Source organism: Serinus canaria, chromosome 5 (genome assembly GCF_022539315.1).
Source record: "Serinus canaria isolate serCan28SL12 chromosome 5, serCan2020, whole genome shotgun sequence".
NCBI lineage: Eukaryota > Metazoa > Chordata > Aves > Passeriformes > Fringillidae > Serinus > Serinus canaria.
In genome coordinates this window covers 31,274,027-31,293,175 of record NC_066319.1, presented here as the reverse complement: position 1 = coordinate 31,293,175, position 19,149 = coordinate 31,274,027, and the positions used below count along the sequence as shown (strand labels likewise).

The 19,149-nt window shown below is 34.2% G+C and overlaps 1 protein-coding gene across 3 annotated transcripts in view; it reads right to left on the bottom strand.

Annotated features, from left to right (window-relative positions):
• Positions 1-19,149, bottom strand: part of FMN1 (formin 1) — a 164,840-nt gene that overhangs the window by 38,347 nt on the left and 107,344 nt on the right. For all 3 annotated transcript variants that reach the window (XM_050974945.1, XM_050974946.1, XM_050974947.1), the window contains 3 exons: positions 17,553-17,612; positions 15,500-15,620; positions 2,159-2,251 (listed from right to left, as the gene is read on the bottom strand). In XM_050974945.1, the coding sequence (XP_050830902.1) occupies positions 2,159-2,251; positions 15,500-15,620; positions 17,553-17,612 (274 nt within the window). The remainder of the gene's footprint in view (positions 1-2,158; positions 2,252-15,499; positions 15,621-17,552; positions 17,613-19,149) is intronic.

The following is a 19,149-nucleotide window of genomic DNA, read 5'->3' as shown; positions in this document are numbered from 1 at the left end:
TTCAGTTTTAGGCCCCTCACACAAGAAAGACCTTGAGGTGATGGAGTGTGTCCAGAGAAGGGCAGTGGAGCTGGGGAAGGGTCTGGAGCACAAGTCTGAGAGCAGCAGCTGAGGGAGCTGGGGCTGCTAAGCCTGGGGGAAAGGGAGGCTCAGGATTGGCCTTATCACCCTCTAAAACTCCCAGAGAGCATAGAGGGGTCAGTCTCTTCTCTCAGGTAACAAGTGACAGGACAGATGTGTCAGGGGAGTTTCAGATTGGATGTTGGAAAACATTTCTTTACTGAATGGGTTATCAAGTGTTGAAAGAGGCTACCCATATATGTTCATACACATATGAACATATATTAGTGGAATAGCCATCCCAGGAAGAGTTCAAAAAGAGTGTAGGTGTTGTGCTTAGGGACACAGTTTACTGGTAGAACTGATAATGTTAGGTTAAAGGTTGGACTTGGTAATTTTTAAGAAGTCTTTTCCAGCCTTAATGATTCTAAGAAATGGCTGAACACCTGCTCACTGCTGGGAAGGAGTTGACTGAATTCTGTATTTTGCATTGCTTGTTCACACAGCTTTTGCTTTCCCTATTGAATTGTCTGCCTTTCAATTCCCTAGTTTTCTTTCATTCAGCCTTCCACCCTCTCCTTGCCTCCCCATGGAGGGGCAGCAAGCAAGCAGCTGAGTGGTGCAAAGCTTAACTCAAACCACGAGAGCCCTCGGGAGATCCTGGGTGCAGTCACAATTACAGAGTCTGTGGTACCATTGTGGAAGACACCATTTGGTTAGGGTCCTGGCAAGGCCTGGGCAATATTGATTATTACAATATTTTGGCAAGCTAGATCAAGAAACAAGATCATAATGGTTTGTAGAAATACAAACATAGATACAAATATATATACATATATATATGTATACATATTACTAATTCAATCTTGATGTACTGTAAGTGAAAACTTCCAACTAAATACATCAGAAAGACAATGAAACTGTCCTGCAGTGACATTAAGATTTCCATTAAATTTTTTGTTTTAAAAATTCTGTGGGGAGAAATTTGCTGCTTAAATACTGTCCAAATACACTTGTACCTAAAAAAAATTTATCAAATAAGTATATCACTTGAACTCCATGGCCTGGGAGAAGGGTAAAGGAGAATATCAGCTTATTGACCAGTACAATTTAACTGCTACTTTTGAAACAGCCTGTTTTCCTTTGTCAAAGTATTTCCACAAGACAGCCTCATGAAACAGTTATTAAAAAGACATTAGGACAGCCTTCATAAAAAGGATTAAGCTAATTAATAAGTTACTACAATAATCTGAATGATCACTAATATTCTGTCTGGATGAGCAGATTCAGATAGTTCAAATGACTTCTTCTTAAACTGTTCACCATTTCTATTAGAAATACAATTAAATTCTTAACAATTCTAATACCTCTGTCAAAAATACAGATTTTTTTTTTGTTTACCCAAGAAGATTGTACTCCTACAAGGAGAGGGGGGAAAATCTCTTCTTCATATATTTCCCACAACTGCAGAAGCAATGGTGCTGGCAGAAGCAGGTGATGGGGAATACAGCATGAGAAACAGAAAGGAGCAGGACTGTTGTTTCCAACAGCAACCTGTGTTTACATTGTCTTCAGCTGAGCACCAAATTGCACCTTGGTTTTCACCTTTTGTCTCCAGACTCTAACCTGGTAAATCACTTTTTTTAATGCTTGTTTCTGTCTCATGCAAGGAAAAAATCTTTAAATATGAAAAAGTCAGTTCATAAGCTCACACTAGGGAGAAAAGATGGCATGTATATATGTAGACTTTCTCTAAAAGAGTGTCTTTCACTCTTGTCTTTTTTAAGTCTTTGAAGCTTTACATTCCCTCTGATAAATTTCGTCTGTGATTAATATATTTTTCATTTTGCCTACAAATAATAATAAAGAACAAAGCACAAAATAACCAATGGGAAATGGGTGAGATCAAGGCTTTGACAAGTGATGTCTAAGATCTGTATAACATATATCAACATATATGAACATATATTAGGCCCATTAGGAACATAATCCACAGGAATTTTCAGAGGAAACAGATATTTAATGCAGCTTATACTTCACATAACTTTATAAACCACTACACTATTTGGCAATAAGTTTTTTTTTCAGATGTGGTTACCTTTCTGGAAGAATTCCTCTAATTTCTCCTTGAAGGGTTGGAGATGTTCTTCAGAAGACTCTCTGCAAACTAACTTCATCTGCTTTTCAGAGGCTACAAAGAGATGAGACACATTTATGACAGAAGAAATGTACCAGAAGTAGATTTCAGCACCATAGGAGCCCACATCTAAATTAGTCACCTGAATCTACTTTAGAGTTTAGAAATAAGCACTAAGGATTCCACCAATTACACTAAAATAAGGAATACAAACACTAGTCAAGCAAACTAAATAAAAAATTCTCTATGTGTTTAAAGAGTAGAATTTGTCTTTAGTAAGGAATTTTTTCTAAAACTCCTGCAGTGTGCTAGGGCTTGCTACTAACACAGCTTGCCTCACACACTACTTCTAGATGGTACATTTAAAGCTTTAAAGTATGTTTTTGTGGTGAGCAGAGGATCCTTTGTATCTGGATTGATTTTAATCAATCAGTGTCAGGCATCCCATACTCAAGCATTTTTCCTGAAACAGATGTAGCAATTCAGCATTACTTCAGTATTCCATCCCCAGACCCTGACATGAAACAGTTGAAGTATGTAAGAAAGTTAACTTATATTTAAGTGCAATTTGTTTACTATTTAATCTATCTGCTATTTTAAGTACCAATGCCATGCCAATTTCTGAAAAACTTAATTTCATTTGCCAATGAATTTTAACAGGCCTAGAACTTCTAGTAAACTTCATGCATTCCAGTGTTCCATATTAAAGATGACAGGAGGCAGAAATCAAAATGAAATTACTTTCCATTTAGCAACTGAATTTAGGAACCACTACAAGATTTTTCTTCCATGACTTTTCATTTCCAAGAAGCTACACTTAGATGGAAACTTATTTTGGAGTTAAACCTAAGACTTACAGTTAGACTGCATGAACTGTATTCACACCATAATGCTACCACCATTAAATGAAAATTAATGTGAAACTGTGGAAATGGAAGTTGAGCCTGTGTAATTAAAGTGTCCCATTATTTAAATTTGCAATGTAGTATAAAAAGTCAAGGGAAGGTTGAAAATAGATGCATAAATTTACTGTGCAAGTAGTATTGTGCTTATAGTGCCCTTGGACCATCAGGATGTACTGAAAACAACGACAGCTTTTCAATGAATTGAGAGCAGAAATACATTTGGTCAATTCTTATAGAAAAATACCCATTCCCACCCAAGACTATATTTTAATGTAGCAACCCTCCATGACTCAAACTGCAGGTTGTGTAAAATGGCCTGGGCTACAGTCTAAGTTTATCTTTAATCTATAGTCTTGCATCCGGTAGCATATGGCAAACTTTTCAAATGATTCAGAGTAGAGTTAATGGATATTTGTTTGTATGCCAGATAGTATGCAGAATGGAGTGGTGATTTAAACATACTAGACTGGGAAAGAAAGTCTTTTGTTAGCTGCTCAGTTATGTGTCTTTAATAACTTAAATAAAGCAAAAAAAAAAAAAATCCAGAATCAGGGACTTTTATATGACATCTTAAGATTATTTTCTAATGATACATGCTGCTTACCATTAAAATTTTGACCTTTTGTGCCTGTCAAATTACACTGATTCAAATGTATGTATGCCTAATATTTATGCTTACAGAACTAGAAAGAGATTTTTTTCAACCTAATTGTAACACTATTTTGGAAGAAAACAGACACTGGAATATTATAAGTGCAAAAAATCCATCAAAATAACTGAGACAGTATTGTAAGTTTCTGACTCTAAGTTTGAACAAAGTTAACACACAGGTTTGTGATCTTTTTTCTTGTTTAAACAAATCTACAGAAAATCATAAGGCAACATTTAGAAATTATTTTGGATAAATATAAAATTATGAAACCGTAGAAGTACTATAGAGCACACAATATGTTCAGACATTTGAAACACAGTAAGTGCCCATGATTTTTACAGTCATTTAAGGTTGCAAACACTGTAAACCAGTATTTCTAATACTCTCATATAAATGTATATAAATCTATACAGAATTAAATTTCTATGAATATGTATTAGATTAATAAGCTTGTAGGTACAGTAGTATCTAAACACACTCAAATATACTCTAGAAAGGCATTTTCCCAAACATATAGTGTTGCTAATGCATCCTCTGAAGTACTGAAAGATTCCTGGATGCTTTCTACAAGCTTTAATAACACAAGATTTAGAAAGGTTACTCAGGTAGGTCCCTTGTATTTAAGTGACCAAGACTAGGATGAAATGCTCCTGAAGCAAAAAAAAACAAACACATATACACCATCTTTGCTAATTTTTTTTAAATTGAGGTTACTAAAATTAACCTTAATTAGATGACAAAAAAACTACAGGAAAATCTGGATGAGAAATACCAACACATAGAGCATATAGGAAAAAAATTGATTTGGATAGTGAATTCTTAAGAAGAATCCTAACATCCCTAACAAGGAGATGAGTATTTGGAATAAGGGGAGAGGAACAGTAAGAAGAAAGGCACAGGAATGAAGAAAAACAGAACAGATGACATAGAATAAGTGAATGCTCATTAAAACTCTGAAAGTCTGAGAGGAAGTGGAATGAGATGAGATACCAGTTTCAAATGCTTAAAGTGATCTTGAAACCATGAAATTGAGAGAGACAGAAGAAGTCAAGTAAACACTGGCAAACTCTAATAATTTACACTCTTGTAAAGCCTGAAAAATAGATCTGAAGAACATGACCAAATTTGCTTGGGGACAGACATAGCAAGGAATGATGGAAGTGTGTTCAAAGGAATCACAAAGCAGATACACAAAAGGATATATTTTGAAAAGGCAAAAAGCATTTAATGACACAATTAATGGGAAGTTTTTTATTAAAACTGCAGTTGTGATGATACATATTAAAGTCAGATGGTCTTGGTCAAGCTGCTTTAGTCGTAATGGTGGAAGTCTACCATAGAACTGTGTGACCAACCTCAGTTCTACACAACATAATAAAAAAGTTTCTGGTAACTAGCATTTGCTGAATTTTCTGTTATATAAGGTTTTTCTTAGTTGGTTTTTTATTTACTTGAAACATAATGTTGAAAATGTGATGCCAAACATTATATAAAAACCCTCTAAATCTGGATATTTTAGTTCCATAAATTGCTTTGATTTTCCTTGCTAAAACTACTACAACATGAAGGAATATTGCATCTATTCTTTATACTTCATTCTCATATTCACTACAGTACAAAACTTTTCCTCTTTGAAAGAAAATTACTTCACCAAAGTTTTTATTAGAATGATTTGGAAGTAAATGATGCTATTATGCATTTTTATAAGGGCACCAACACATTATACATGCATATTCCTTCTTTTAAATGCATACTGAAAAGCTGATTTCTGAAAAAATGTCTTCTTGAAATTCTGAGGAATCTGAGGGAATTCTGAGGAAGTTGACAGCTATCCCACCACTCATAAAATTCTCCTCTCACCATCTCAATCCAAAATAATAATTTGGGAAAATGAAAAACTTGTTTCAGCATTAGTGAGTTCAAACAGATGCAAATTCTCCACTAGTGTAATAAACTTTTGGTTCTTCTCCTGGGTATGAGCTGTATGTTAGTGAAATTGAATGTAATATGCTATTTTGAAAATTGTTTATTTCTAAATGAGCTATTGCAGAAAAAAAAAACAAAAAAGGAAAATACAAGTGTGCAAAAGTATTTGAAAGCCCTTGCAAATTGTTGGATGTACATCATGCTTCACCCACTACAAATCTTGGCCACAGAAATGGAAAGCATTAGCAAAACATTAAAACAGAGCTGGAAACTGCTGATTATCAGTTTGCCACTGTCTTCAGATTTAATGCAGTACTTGGCTCAAAAAGTTCCTTAAAAATCCCCAATATAAGTGAAAATATTTACAAAATAGAATGTCTCTCACTTAATGCCTATTGGGCAATAGTCTTAAAACTCCACAGACACTTGTAAATCTGTCAAAAGAATCATGGCCCATAAACAAACTTTCATGTAAAGAGCATTTCTGTGTCAATCAGACACAATTTGGAAATTTTTAAGCACCATTTGAAAAGTAAACGCAAAACCAGAAATAGCTTAAAGTTGATAACAGTAAATTACTAACTATTTACTCACCAGAACCCACCAGTAGCATTTACAGGAATCAGTCTGACAGCAAAACCAAGTATCAACACCATGAATTCCTATAAACCTGTCACTGACACTATCCCCTGTGAGTTATGCCTCTGTGAGAGCTGCTCAAGCTGCCCTGCTCCTGTCTGTCCAGAGCGTGCACGGCAGGTTACACTGCCAGGCTCGCTCTTCCACTCAGGTACAACGCAAGCATATCTTTGACGGAAGGATTACTATTTGACAGCTCTTTTTAAGAGCTCTTACCTTTTCTGTTTCAAAGAGCATTTGAAATAATACTGCAAATGAATTCAGTGTAGTGCTAAATAATCCCAAATTTCTCCATGAGAGAATCCATGATCTTTTACAGCGCACAAACCTGCTCCGTTATTTCCATCTCTACACCCAAATTAAAACCTAATAAACCTGCGATAAATTTCATACATTTATATAATTCAGCAAGTACTATATAATTTTCTCATGATTTAGTTCCTTTGGTATTAATTTATTAATTTTCTTGCTTGGAAGCAACTTTGCAAGCTAAACAAATAGTTACTGGTGGAGACACATGTTTACCCATTGGGCACCGCTGCAGGACCGGGTTATAGTCTCCTGTTATTACATGCACTTAGGTACCTACTCACTGGAGCTGTTCACACAGAATTAACTGAATGATTTTAGCACTATCTGCAGCTTTTGCACTTCTGTACAAACTTGCATGTAAGCTTCTTTTCAGATAGAATTTTAAATAATGTACAGAAGGCAAGAGATTCATCTTGATTCTGTGGGAGCGTGGTAAGAACTTTAACAACTTCCAACTGCAAGAGGCTATGCTGCTACTGACTCAGAAAAGTTTCAGAGACAGTATTTTATTTGCCCTTTTGTACCCATATTGATCATCAGTACACGTCTATAATAGGAACACCCAAATGTTCAAGCACTACCACCAAAGCCAGAGCAGGGCTGACTAACACGGACGCCTCTGAACAAAGCAGAGATGGAAATGCTGTGAAATGAAGTGGGAAGTTCTCTGAGACAAAACAATCTGAGAAAAGCATAAAAGGGCATCAGACTGTGGTAGCATCCTGTTCTCAAGCTCAGTCTTTATTGACTTACATGAAAGTCAATAATTTAATGCAAAAAAGTATTAGCACATGTAAAACTAAATACACCATCCTAACCTACTAATTGCTTGAATAGCTACTGCTCTGTGAAGATATTTTCAGCTAATTTAAAAGAAGAAATATGCTTCTATATAAAGTTATTTTCTTCACACATTAATAATTCCTTTTAATTTAAAAAAAATATTATAGAGGATAGAAGATAATAAGTAAAAAGTCAGTCTTTGAAACACATTTCCTCATGACATACAGAAAAAAGTATCTGTGTTTAGGTGCTCTATCTGTGACGTACAAATGAGACGGAAAAAACATTTCAGTGATACGTCCTAAAATGTGGAAAGTGAAATAATTGAATTAGTGGCATACAAAACAGTTTAAAAAGTTCACCTGCTCTCAATGAGTCAGATATCTTGACAATTTTCACAAGTTTGATCAGATGTTCCACCTTTGTCATTTGAGGGGGCTTTTCTTCTTATAAGTTCAACAACATTTTTGAACTTTTAGAGTTAGTGATAGCATACAGAGGAACTTTCAGCTAGTTTCAACCAACCTAAAATATTTTTAGCTCCTTATTTGGTGAAAGCGCACCAACATATTATACAAATAATTTAAAAACCTTTCTGTTAAAATTGTTTCCCAAGGATACATTTAGCAAAATGAAAAAGACTGCTAGTAAAACTAAATATTTTTCACACCATAGCAACGTATCTGAGCCTCTGCTTAATGTACTCCTTTTGAGATGGTAGTTTACATTCAGGGCACCCTTCAGCAGAGAAGCACACTGCAAGGGACAGAACAGTACATATAAATGATTATAATGACTAAAGCCTCGTAATTTTCCAGTCAAGTCTTTGAAAGATTCCTTTAAGTGATTCCAGCACACATGATTAGTAGAAACTTTTTGTTAAGTGTCAAGATCCAAACATACAGAACTCCACACATCATTAAGATCTGTCAAGAGTGTAGAACTGTGTGCTAGCAGAATCTGCTGAGAAACTGAAACATTTCCCTTCGCTCTGAACAGTACAAAAAAAAAAGAATATCTTGAAACTGAAGAGTCTTGTCTGGGTAATTGAGAGGGAGACAATATTTTTAAGAAGCAAGAATAATATTTTCATCAGATGAGCTAAGATTTTTACTGTGCTAAGAAAACAAAAGGACCTTTCAAACATTTTATCACTTATTGTACTGAATAAGGGATCAGACATAAGAGAACTGGGCAATGGCTGAAACAGTTTATGAGCTGAAATTGTAGAAGCCAGAGATGTGATCTGTTTTGCTCTCTATTGCTGGATCCCTGATTTTGGGTGCAAGACAGATCATAATGTTGGATCTAATTAATTCTTCCACCAAGCTGGTGAAGTTTGGTTCAGCTGAAGCATTCAGCTTAGATTTAAAATCATGTAAATTCATAAACTATCAGCAATAATAGCAGGAACATTTCACAACGTGCTTATTAGCCCCACTACTACTAATTTGTACCCCACAGCCAGAAGTAATGCACTTTCAATCTTTGATTCCTGACTGTCTCAATTCTAGCAGAAATCTGTCCTGTCTCTTACTGCATACCTCCACAAAGAGGAAAAGCTGATGAGGTCCATAAATGCAAAGTCACCATTCCTTCCAAAACCAGTATTTAACAGTCTCCAAACTACATAATTCATGATCCATCATACACATTGATAGGGACAGTATTCCTCCTGTTCCCAGATGTACACTACCTGCTCCCAGATGTCTCCTTCATAGTTATGTAACTAATGCTTAACATACGCACACGTACTGATTTACTTAAAAGGGCACACAAAGAAATGCACAGAAGATCATGAGTGTGGTATTTCCCAGATTCATTTTAGAATCTTAACATATGCAGAATGATTTTTAACAAGAAATTTCCAAGAATGATTTAGCAAAAGGAAAGAAAATAAATTAAAAAAATTAACAGCATGCCATTGTTTAACCAACTGAAAGCCTTCTCCCTGTGCCTTTGAGCACACATGCAGACATCTGCTTTTAGGGAATAAAGTCTTCAAAAACATAGTTGTGTTTTTTCTCTATTATATATTTGAATGCTTAAACCATTTAAACCATTCCATACTATCCTTTTTATCAAAACCTAACTAGAAAAATTTATACTAAATGTATTCACATATGAACATTACCAGTGGAACACCGTCAAAAAGTTAGTTTTATTGTAAAATCAAATCCAGTGCACATATAGAAAATGCATTTTAAATGCCTGTGTTGGATCTTTCTAAATCATAACAAACCAAAATACGTTTCATCCTGCTGAGGCGAGAGACTATTCAAAAAGTGGTCAGAAAACTCTGAGAATGAAGAGTGCCAACTCTTGCAAAAAAAAAAACCAAAAACCAAAACCCTTTTCCTGTACAAAGCCATTTGCTTTGCACTTTTCCTTACACCATTTTGCATTGCCTCAAAATAGATAATGTAAATATTGGACTGTGCAAAACCAGTGAAACCACATACAAAACAACATGCTTCTTTTATGCTGTTACCTAGAGAAATAACAAATGCACCTATTTCGCTTCTCATGTTCCACCACCCAGTTCAAATTTCTATTTGTTTTCACTTCCAAAATTTTCAAGAACATATAACCAACAATGAGAATTAAAGTAAGTATGACCTGTAAATTATCATACAACTTCTCTGCTCCTGCTGGGAAGACTTTTTGACATGTATGTTAGACAGACATTTCTCTGAAATAAAGCACCTCCTTCAAATTGACTTAAAACATTTAATTTAAATTAGTCTAAGGCTTCAATTGGTTGAAAATATTTTAGAAGAGTATGTTTGATACTTTTTGAATACTGTCCTCCTAATGAATATCAATCATCTTTTATCAAGACATTACTATTGATCCTACAAATTATTTAGAAAGTTAATACTCAAATTTGATATAATACTTAGAATTTTCTTGATGTGATGCAGTAAACTTACAGTCTATCAAGCAAATCGAAAATCTGACAAAACCCCTCAACACAATAATAATCCATAGTGCAAGGATTACAGCATCATGATTTCACTAAAACTCTAGTTCACAGAACAGACCCTACCACAGGGTGTATTAAGTACAAACTAAATATATCATTCCACCTGAATAAATGATAACCCATCAAATTAATCAATCTCTAGACCAAAACCAGGCGACAGTTAATTAGGGGACACTTTGTTGCAAAACTCTTTCACTCAGTGTGAGGACTCTGATGGGAAAACACATTTAGGAATTTTGAATTAACTTCTTGGAATAATACCAATCAAACTTTTCTGCCCTTGTATGTTTTCCTATTGATAAATATATTCTCCTCTAATCCTTGATAAATCTAGATGTTTTTCAGTACTTTAAATTTGGAAAATCAGTTTTAGTCTGCATGAACAGATTTATTTTTTCTTGTTGCAGTTTCTTCCTTGACTCTAATTAAAGTAACAGCTGCTGAAAGCATGGTGAATGAGTGACTCTTTTCAACTTCCATCCATTTCTTATTTCTAAATTCTCTTGCATGCTTTGCAATAGAATGTGAACACGGCTACCTGAGGAAACACTGAATGAGACCAGTGTAGACACAACAGTTTAGTCTGGTCTAATCAGCCATGCTGAGGGACAGTGTTAACAGAGTGACATGACTGGCATGGTGTTTGTGAGTCACATCCAGTCCACTGGACCTGTTTCTATCAACAAGAATATATTTTATAATATATAAATATATATTAATATCTGAAAAAAAACTATTTATATTGTCATGATATTTAGGAATGAAAATTAAATGAAGCACCTGAAGAAGAGGCAGGAGAAGCCAGGTATGTTCAGCCCTGTTTAGAGAAAGTGGGCTGGAGATCTAGATTTTCATGTCAACTATCTAACAAAAAACTAGAGAGAAGGCAGAGCCAGCCTTTTTCAGGAATACACATCTAAAGAGAATTGATCAATACTCACAAGTTGCAGCACATGAAATTCTCACATGGCATAAAGAAAAATATTCAAGGTGGCAATTAAGCACTGGAGCAGGTGCCCAGTGCTTAATTGCAAAAAGGCTGCCTTTTCCCTCCTTAGACTCAAAACTGAGATGACTTTGGCCCTGTACAGCCTGATCTAAATATGAAGTTACTCTTGCTCAAACACTCTGGACCACAGGACCTCCAGATGTACATTCCAACCTCCCAAACTGCACTTGTCTGTAATTTTAAGATATTTGTAATGCTTCTGAAAAAAAAAAAGTGTGAAAATGGCCAACACAATGTAGTAATTTCTCAACTTTTCTTGCATAGATTTACTTACTTCCCTTTTAATCTTTTCATAAGGATTATGCAATTTTACAGAATGGAGTTGTCATAAACTTGAGTTTTGGTGAAGCTCTCCCATTTAAATGGGGAAAAATTGGGAGTTACATACTTATGCAAGATACAGATCTGTCAACAACTAGGTTAAGAGGTGCCCATTATGAAACCATGTCTTCTGTCTCCAGCTGACAATTGTATAGCAAATCCCTAAAGTCTTCTTTTTATTTTAGGTTCTTTTTTTTGTCACACACATGATTGCAAACACCTACATATATACTCACACACAGAATTGAGTTAATAAGAATTTAAAACTTATACACAGTGCTGAAAAAATATTAGTATGAAAACTGCATCCAATATTTCTACTGGCGACCATGAAAGGAGGGGAAAGTAAAGGGTATGTGGATTTTCAATAGAATCAGAATGTTACAATCTCTCTCACAGTAAATTTAATTAATTATGAGAAGCAGAAGTGACTCTTCAAAATCCTTAGTATGGACATACCTTGCTTTCCATTTTTAACAATTTAATAAATATCTTTGCTGTTTCATTTGTGAAGGTCAAGAATACAAAAAAGGTATAATGAACATCACAGAATATTACACAAGGCATCTAATATTGCTTTCTTCTGAGGAAGAGAGCAGCACAAAATTTAAAAATTTTATGTACTGTATTGCAAAGAAGAGGAATGAGTGTGACAGATGGAAACAATCTACAGGGCAACTAATTTAATTAAAACTGTTCAACTTCAGACACTTATTAATAAAAGGATTAATGGTAAAACTTATACTAGTCTATCAAACTTTGGTGAAGTGGCTTTCTGAGTATCTTCTGTGATTTTGTACTTAAAACATTCTGTGTTTATTCCAGAAGAATACCAATTTCAAGAATACCAAGTGGCATTGTTCCAATTAGAAGGTAAATCATGTTTGGTCACAGAGAAAGAAGAATGCGGGAATCATTAATTGCCCTAGACAAGAAATAAGATGTCTTACAATCTTAAGCAAAGCAAAATCTTCTTTCCATAACTCTACATTAACTGGAAAGCTAGCATGTGTTAAATGAATACATGTATCTGCTTATGATACTGTGTAATATTTGAAAGCCTTGGAAATACACCAGACCTGGAGTGAAAACCTGAGCTTACAAAAATTTCTTTCTAGTTGGATGTTAGAGTGGAACCAGATTTCACCCTAAAATTTTCATCTTACCATCCAATATTCACTTTTTTCCCCTTAAAAGCCTATATAAAATGCATATTATTGTTTCTCATTCTTTTTAACCTAAAACATCCATGATTAAAAAGTTTGTTCTGGAATATGTTTTAAAAACCTGTTGGATTAAGGTTCTCCAAAAACCTTTTTGAATTCTTCGGTCTAACTTCATTCTAATCCCTTCAGAGTAAAGTTAGCCTGTACCTTTAAAGTCTAATCTGGAAGATTTAAAAATAGCAAATTGTATGGAACTCAATCTGTTTATCTGAAAAGGATGAAAGGGTTTGTACTCCAACTAGATTTGAACTTTTGGTTCCACAGTGTCTAGGTATTTCAAACTAGAGGTTTATACCACGAGGTTTATAAGACACAACACTCATGATAATTCCATCTTTCCTATGTTAATACCCATGTTAGAAACAGAAATGAATGCCTTGATAAACTACTCAAATATATTTTTAAATACAAAATGACAATAAATATGAAAAGTAACTATCAAAATTGCCATTTCAGTTGCAAGAAGTGATATGCTTAGTTTTTTTTAATCATTCCTTACAAACCTCAGAAAACAGGGAAGTCACTAACAGGAACATTAGTTCATTACCAAATGACACGATGAAAACCCCTCTCCCATTTATTGCCTTTGTCTCATCCCACTTCCAAGGTAATCTGCTCGAGACTACCTTAGCCAGCAAAGTGTGAAACAAATCCAAAGTAGCCTGTAACGCAGGCAGCCCCAGTTAATATTGTTCAAATTATTTACATCTGAAGGGCCGCGCCTGTCTGGATTACTGGGCCCGACGCTTCTCTGGACTTGCTTTCTGCTACTCACATCTGTTTCAGCTTTAGACTTTCACTGGTATTCTGCCAGCAGCCACAACTTTTTAATGGCTACAATAAACTACAGAGACTCATCAAATCTTTGTTGTACGTGTTAAAATTATAACCTCTTCAATTAAAATTCTGATTTAAAAATTAACCAGAGCATTAACCGAAGAAAAAATTTTGAAAGGGAATCTTTGAAAAAAGATTAGTTCTTATGTAAGTGATTGTTTCTTTGTTTAAATGTAAGATAAACAATCACAGGAATGCTTGTTAGAATCTGTTGCATACTTCTAAGTGATAAAATACCAACATTCTGAAAACATTTCCACAACCTTTTTGGTTTCACGTCTTTGCTGTCATTAACTTTGTGTGTTAATTGCTTTGGCTGGCTTTAACATACACCTTTACAAAGAACTTTGGAAACAACCTCAAGATAACAATTTTTCGAGATTTGCTATAAGTACCTACAAAAATTTGGTTTAGAAAACAGAAATCAGTGATCACAAGAAAGCGGAAGTTTTGATTCCAGAAGAGTTTAGCTTTTCCTACTCGCTGTTTGTGTCGTTGCAATGTAGAACAAATACAAATGATGTGAATGCCCCAGCCTCAATGCAGCTCCTGCTCGACTAAGATGTATGACAGCAGGACTACATGCTTAAAAAATACAAGATCAAACACAGATCATGTTTCTGCAAAAACTAGTCCAAAAGAGGGCAGGCCAAGGGGCTTACAGGGCCAAGCGATGAGAGGAGATAGAGCACTCACTTATGCCCGGGTCGAACAAACAACAACTGATACTTTCCTACCACTATTAACCTTTGAAATTATCCTAAGGATGGCAGTGACCTAATCCAGCAACTCCTAGCTGTAAGGATAAACTATTTTGTAACGGTTTTCAGCGCCTACATTGAAAAAATTTGAAAACAATTATCTTGTTCAACTCTGATAATAAAAGGACTCTTCTAAGTCTGGTGCAAACATGTAAATCTAAATGTAAAAGTTTTTATATGCTTTTATGCAGATTCTCTTTTTAAATTCCAACTTCTACACAGAACTCCCTTAGTAAAGTACAAACTTTTCTATAACAAGAAAAAGGCTTAAAATATTCAGTCATCATTTGTTGAATTTATTTTAGAAAACTGCATGTAGCACAAAGTAAAAAAGAAACTGCTTGGAATACTTGAGAGAACAACCCTTCCTACTTTATTTCCACTCAGTACCTTGATTGATAGATGAGTTGGGTTTCTGAGCCCCTCTTTATAATAAACATTTTAAAATGTTTATTTTATGTCCCAGGGTGAAAATATTTTGAACTGGAGCTTTCCATTTCCCTTTGCTCTGCCTTGGCAAGCTGTGTTTTATTTCTACATTAATAGTATTCAACTCTTTCTTGTAGCTTTTAAATTGTTGTTATACAAGTACTGAAGAAAGTATTTATGTTATGGAGCTAACAGATATCTACAGTTAAACACATAGTTCTGGAGAAGCCAGAGAAAAATTCACACATAACTGAAGGAATATTCAGAAAGATTTCTTTAGGGGCCTTTTGATTGTAAAAGGGAAAATTACTTTTCAGGATCTCTACTTTCATTTTATTAAGTCACGAGTTAAAATTTTTTTTTCTTTCTAATTTATGTGAGTAATTTGTGCCACAGTGTAAAAACTCTAAATGAATCAACACTATAAACCTAATTAGCAATAAGAAAACGTCGTAAAGATCACATTTTAAATGGCACTTTGTTGTTAGCAGAACAAATGTGAAAGTTCCCAGTTACCTTCTAGATCTCTCCTTAGTTTCCTTAAGTCTTTTATTAGGTCTTCAAATTTAACTTGGGAGGCCTGGAAAAAATCCTGTGGTTCTGGTAAAGGAAAAATACTCTTGTCTGTTCCTGCTTCCTAAACAAACAAACAGACAAACAAACAAGCCACTATGAAAATTGAATGCATTTAGAGTGAAATAAATAGCTTTTAAAAAAAATTCTCATCTATGAAACAGCATTACAAAATTACAAAAATCACATATTTTAAATCATTCTTGCTAAAACTACATCTCATTCAAGATTAAATATTGACTATTCTGAGTATTGAAACTTCCTTTTAGATGTTGTAAAGCAAACTGTGCTCAATTTAAACTTTGAAACAACATTAAACACACAACATTTCAGTTAATTTTATGTCAATAAAGATTTAGATAAGGGATTAGAAGTTTCTTAGAAAAAGATAACAGGAATGCCCATTTTAATGCAAGAAGAGATCTTATGCCAAATGTTTGTGGTTTCACTCTCTCACAATTCATTAAGAACACACACACTTTATAAGCATAAATTGAAAACCCTATTCATATATTTCCTGAAGCAGTTTACACAGATAAAAATACACAGTTGAATGCTTATGTGGCTAAATAAATAACAGGGGTTAAAGCCTGCATGGAACCCCTAAGTATATACCTTATTTTTAGCGCAGTAAGAAAAAAATAATCAGAAATAAAACAAATAAACAAACAAAGCCAACAGAAACCCCACACGTACAAAAGAAAATAAAGCAGCCAACCAACAAAAAACTTTTACAAGGTTCAAAGCAATATCTCCAGTGGAATTTTAGGAAGTAAAGTATGTATAAATGGTATTAATATGACATTGCTGTGCATAAGCATATATTATTGAGTTTGAAATATGCATATACCTGCATGGATTTCAGTCTGTATTAAAGGAAAACTCATAGGTTGGAGAGCTAATTGTTTAGTGAATGGGGATAGAATAATTTTATTATTATTAGGATATAAACATATTGGTGGAGAAAGTGCAATGGATGACAACACTATGTTTATTTCCTCCCGAGGAAGATATAATGTTTTGTTTCACAAAATTCCCTGAAGTAAAATTACAGTATAGTAGGAAGTTTGCAGAAATATTAACTAAATTAGTTAAATATTTTAATAAATTAATTAATGGAATATTTTAATAAATTCATTAGAAAGCATAAAAATCACAGTTCCCCGAAAAAACCCCAAACACACAAAACCACCAAGATGAGAAACCACAAGAAAAAAGAAAGAGAAACAAACAAACCAAAAAACCTTAAGAAAGAATACTGATACAGATCTGTATATCTGAGGACTACCAACTCATTAATGCAACGACTTTATGTAAGAATTTTTAAAAAAGAAGAAAAAATAAGAAAATAAATTAAAATTGTTGAAAATAATTGCTAAAATCATTTAATAGCAACATTTTTATTTAAAATACAATAGCTCAAATTTTCCACTCAGTAAGTTTGGCTATTGCCAATACCAAATATATGTATGTTTAATACATGAATGCATAGAATGCATATAAATGCATTTACAGAGGAGTATCACATACAATAGAATGTAACTTACAGCCGCATTCCAACCCCTAACTTCACCCCATCACCTGACCCACCTATCTTAAAATACCAACCTGTCCTTGTATTTTTTGTCCTAAGAGAGAAATCATGCTTCTGCCTTCCAATACCATGACATCAGAAGAAATATTACAATGTTACAGCCACCCAGATGTAATAAGGCATGGCTGGAGGGACCACCAGTCCAGTCTGCAACAGTCACAGCTAACTGCCTGCAGCGGTTCTCTCAACAACCAAGGCAAAATTTTCCCAAGTCATATCTTGAAACTTATAGCAAGTTTCATGCCTGTTGAGGTACACAACTATTATAAGACAGCAAAAGAAATGGATTTTATCTTCCCATCAGAGGTACTATGTTCAGATTTCTGTAGAGATGTTACAAACCCCTTCACCATCTCTTAAAGAAACCCAGTTTTGGAGAGGCTGATAGAGCAAATCCTTTACCTTATCACAATGGCGTAGGTAATATATGACGACATAATCCACCAGATTAATACCATTATCCTAGGAAAGATTAAAGATGTGTGATTAGCACTGATTCACTGTGAAAATGTACTCCATTTAAAATGTAATGAATTATTATTTTATATTGCTGCGAGAAATAGGATTCACAATTCCTTTTAGCCTTAGCATTACTGACCAAAAAATTTGATCTTTTACAACATCAACTTCATCGTACCACTACTAGATTCAGAGTTTAGTTTGGTTTTAAATACCAGAAAAAAATACATGCAGAGAAGAATACATGGGAGAAGCTTTTTATGTAATAATAGAAGGCATTACAGAATAATAATATTAACTCAAATATAAATATTATTCAATAATACTACTCTTAAACATAGTATCAACTAAATATTACAGTCACCTCAGATACATTAATGTGAACAGAATTTCTTGATTCCTATGGTCTCAATCACCTATAAGGAAGATCCAAAAAAGGCACAGATACTTTACATATTTTATTGTAAATATGAAATCAGATAGCATTCAAACAAGAAGTATACTTCATATAAATATGAATTTTAATTCTCACTTTACGGAATCACCATTTCCATGGCACACAACTGTAAACAGTATTTTATTTTGTTACATGTCATTGGGCCAGCATGGGCCAGATGAACCAAGGATAAGTTATACATTACATTCAGCAATATAAAAGAACCATGATATAGGGAATTATATCTGGAATGCCTTTGAAGTTTTTTGAATGTGTTTTCATATTTTATATTGACAGGTATCAGAACAAACATTTGTATGTGAACAATGTCTGACTTCCTGTACAGAGCTGCCTTGTCTATATGAGAGTCTGCAGCACATTATATTTTATTAGTATCATACACCAGCAAAATTCTTAACTAAGTAAGTCACTGCTGTGATGCAGGAAAAGCTACCCTGCATGTTTAAGAGTTTTAGAAGCCATTACTGGCAGGTCAAAAAAATCTCTATAAAAAGTAACTTTCTAGGCTTAGAGGACAATAAATGACTTTTATGTGAAATAAGAGGTATTTAGCAGTGGCTCTTTACCTTAGCTCATGGAATTCAGCTCAGTTAAGATGTATTTGCTGGCAACTCACAAGAAGGGTGTAATGGGACAAAGGAAGAATACCTTAATGCTCAAGTGTTCAAGATCCTGCATTCTTCTCCTTTTCAAATACAGACTACCAATTATCTCTGAGGTTTCACATCTCCCTGTAGCAGCTGGACCCTTTGAGTTTTTATGCATTTTGAAGGTTAATCGAAACTAATAACATATTTATTCTGGCTACCAGGAAACTATATATAATGTATTTTTTAGCTTGTTTTGCTAAGGAACAAGACTTTCATAGCTGTATTTTATATCAGTTGCTCCTTTTCACAATGCATAATTTTGGAACAAGCTTGCTAAATTCAGCCACATTGGAAAGTCCCAGAGATTATTAAATTCTACGAAGTTTATAGGTAGATAAAAGAGTGACACTAAGCCTAGCAGTTCTACTGAGAAAAGTCAGGCAAAGCTGAGTTTTACATTTTTCTTCAAGGCAGCTAGCCAGCCAACAAATGC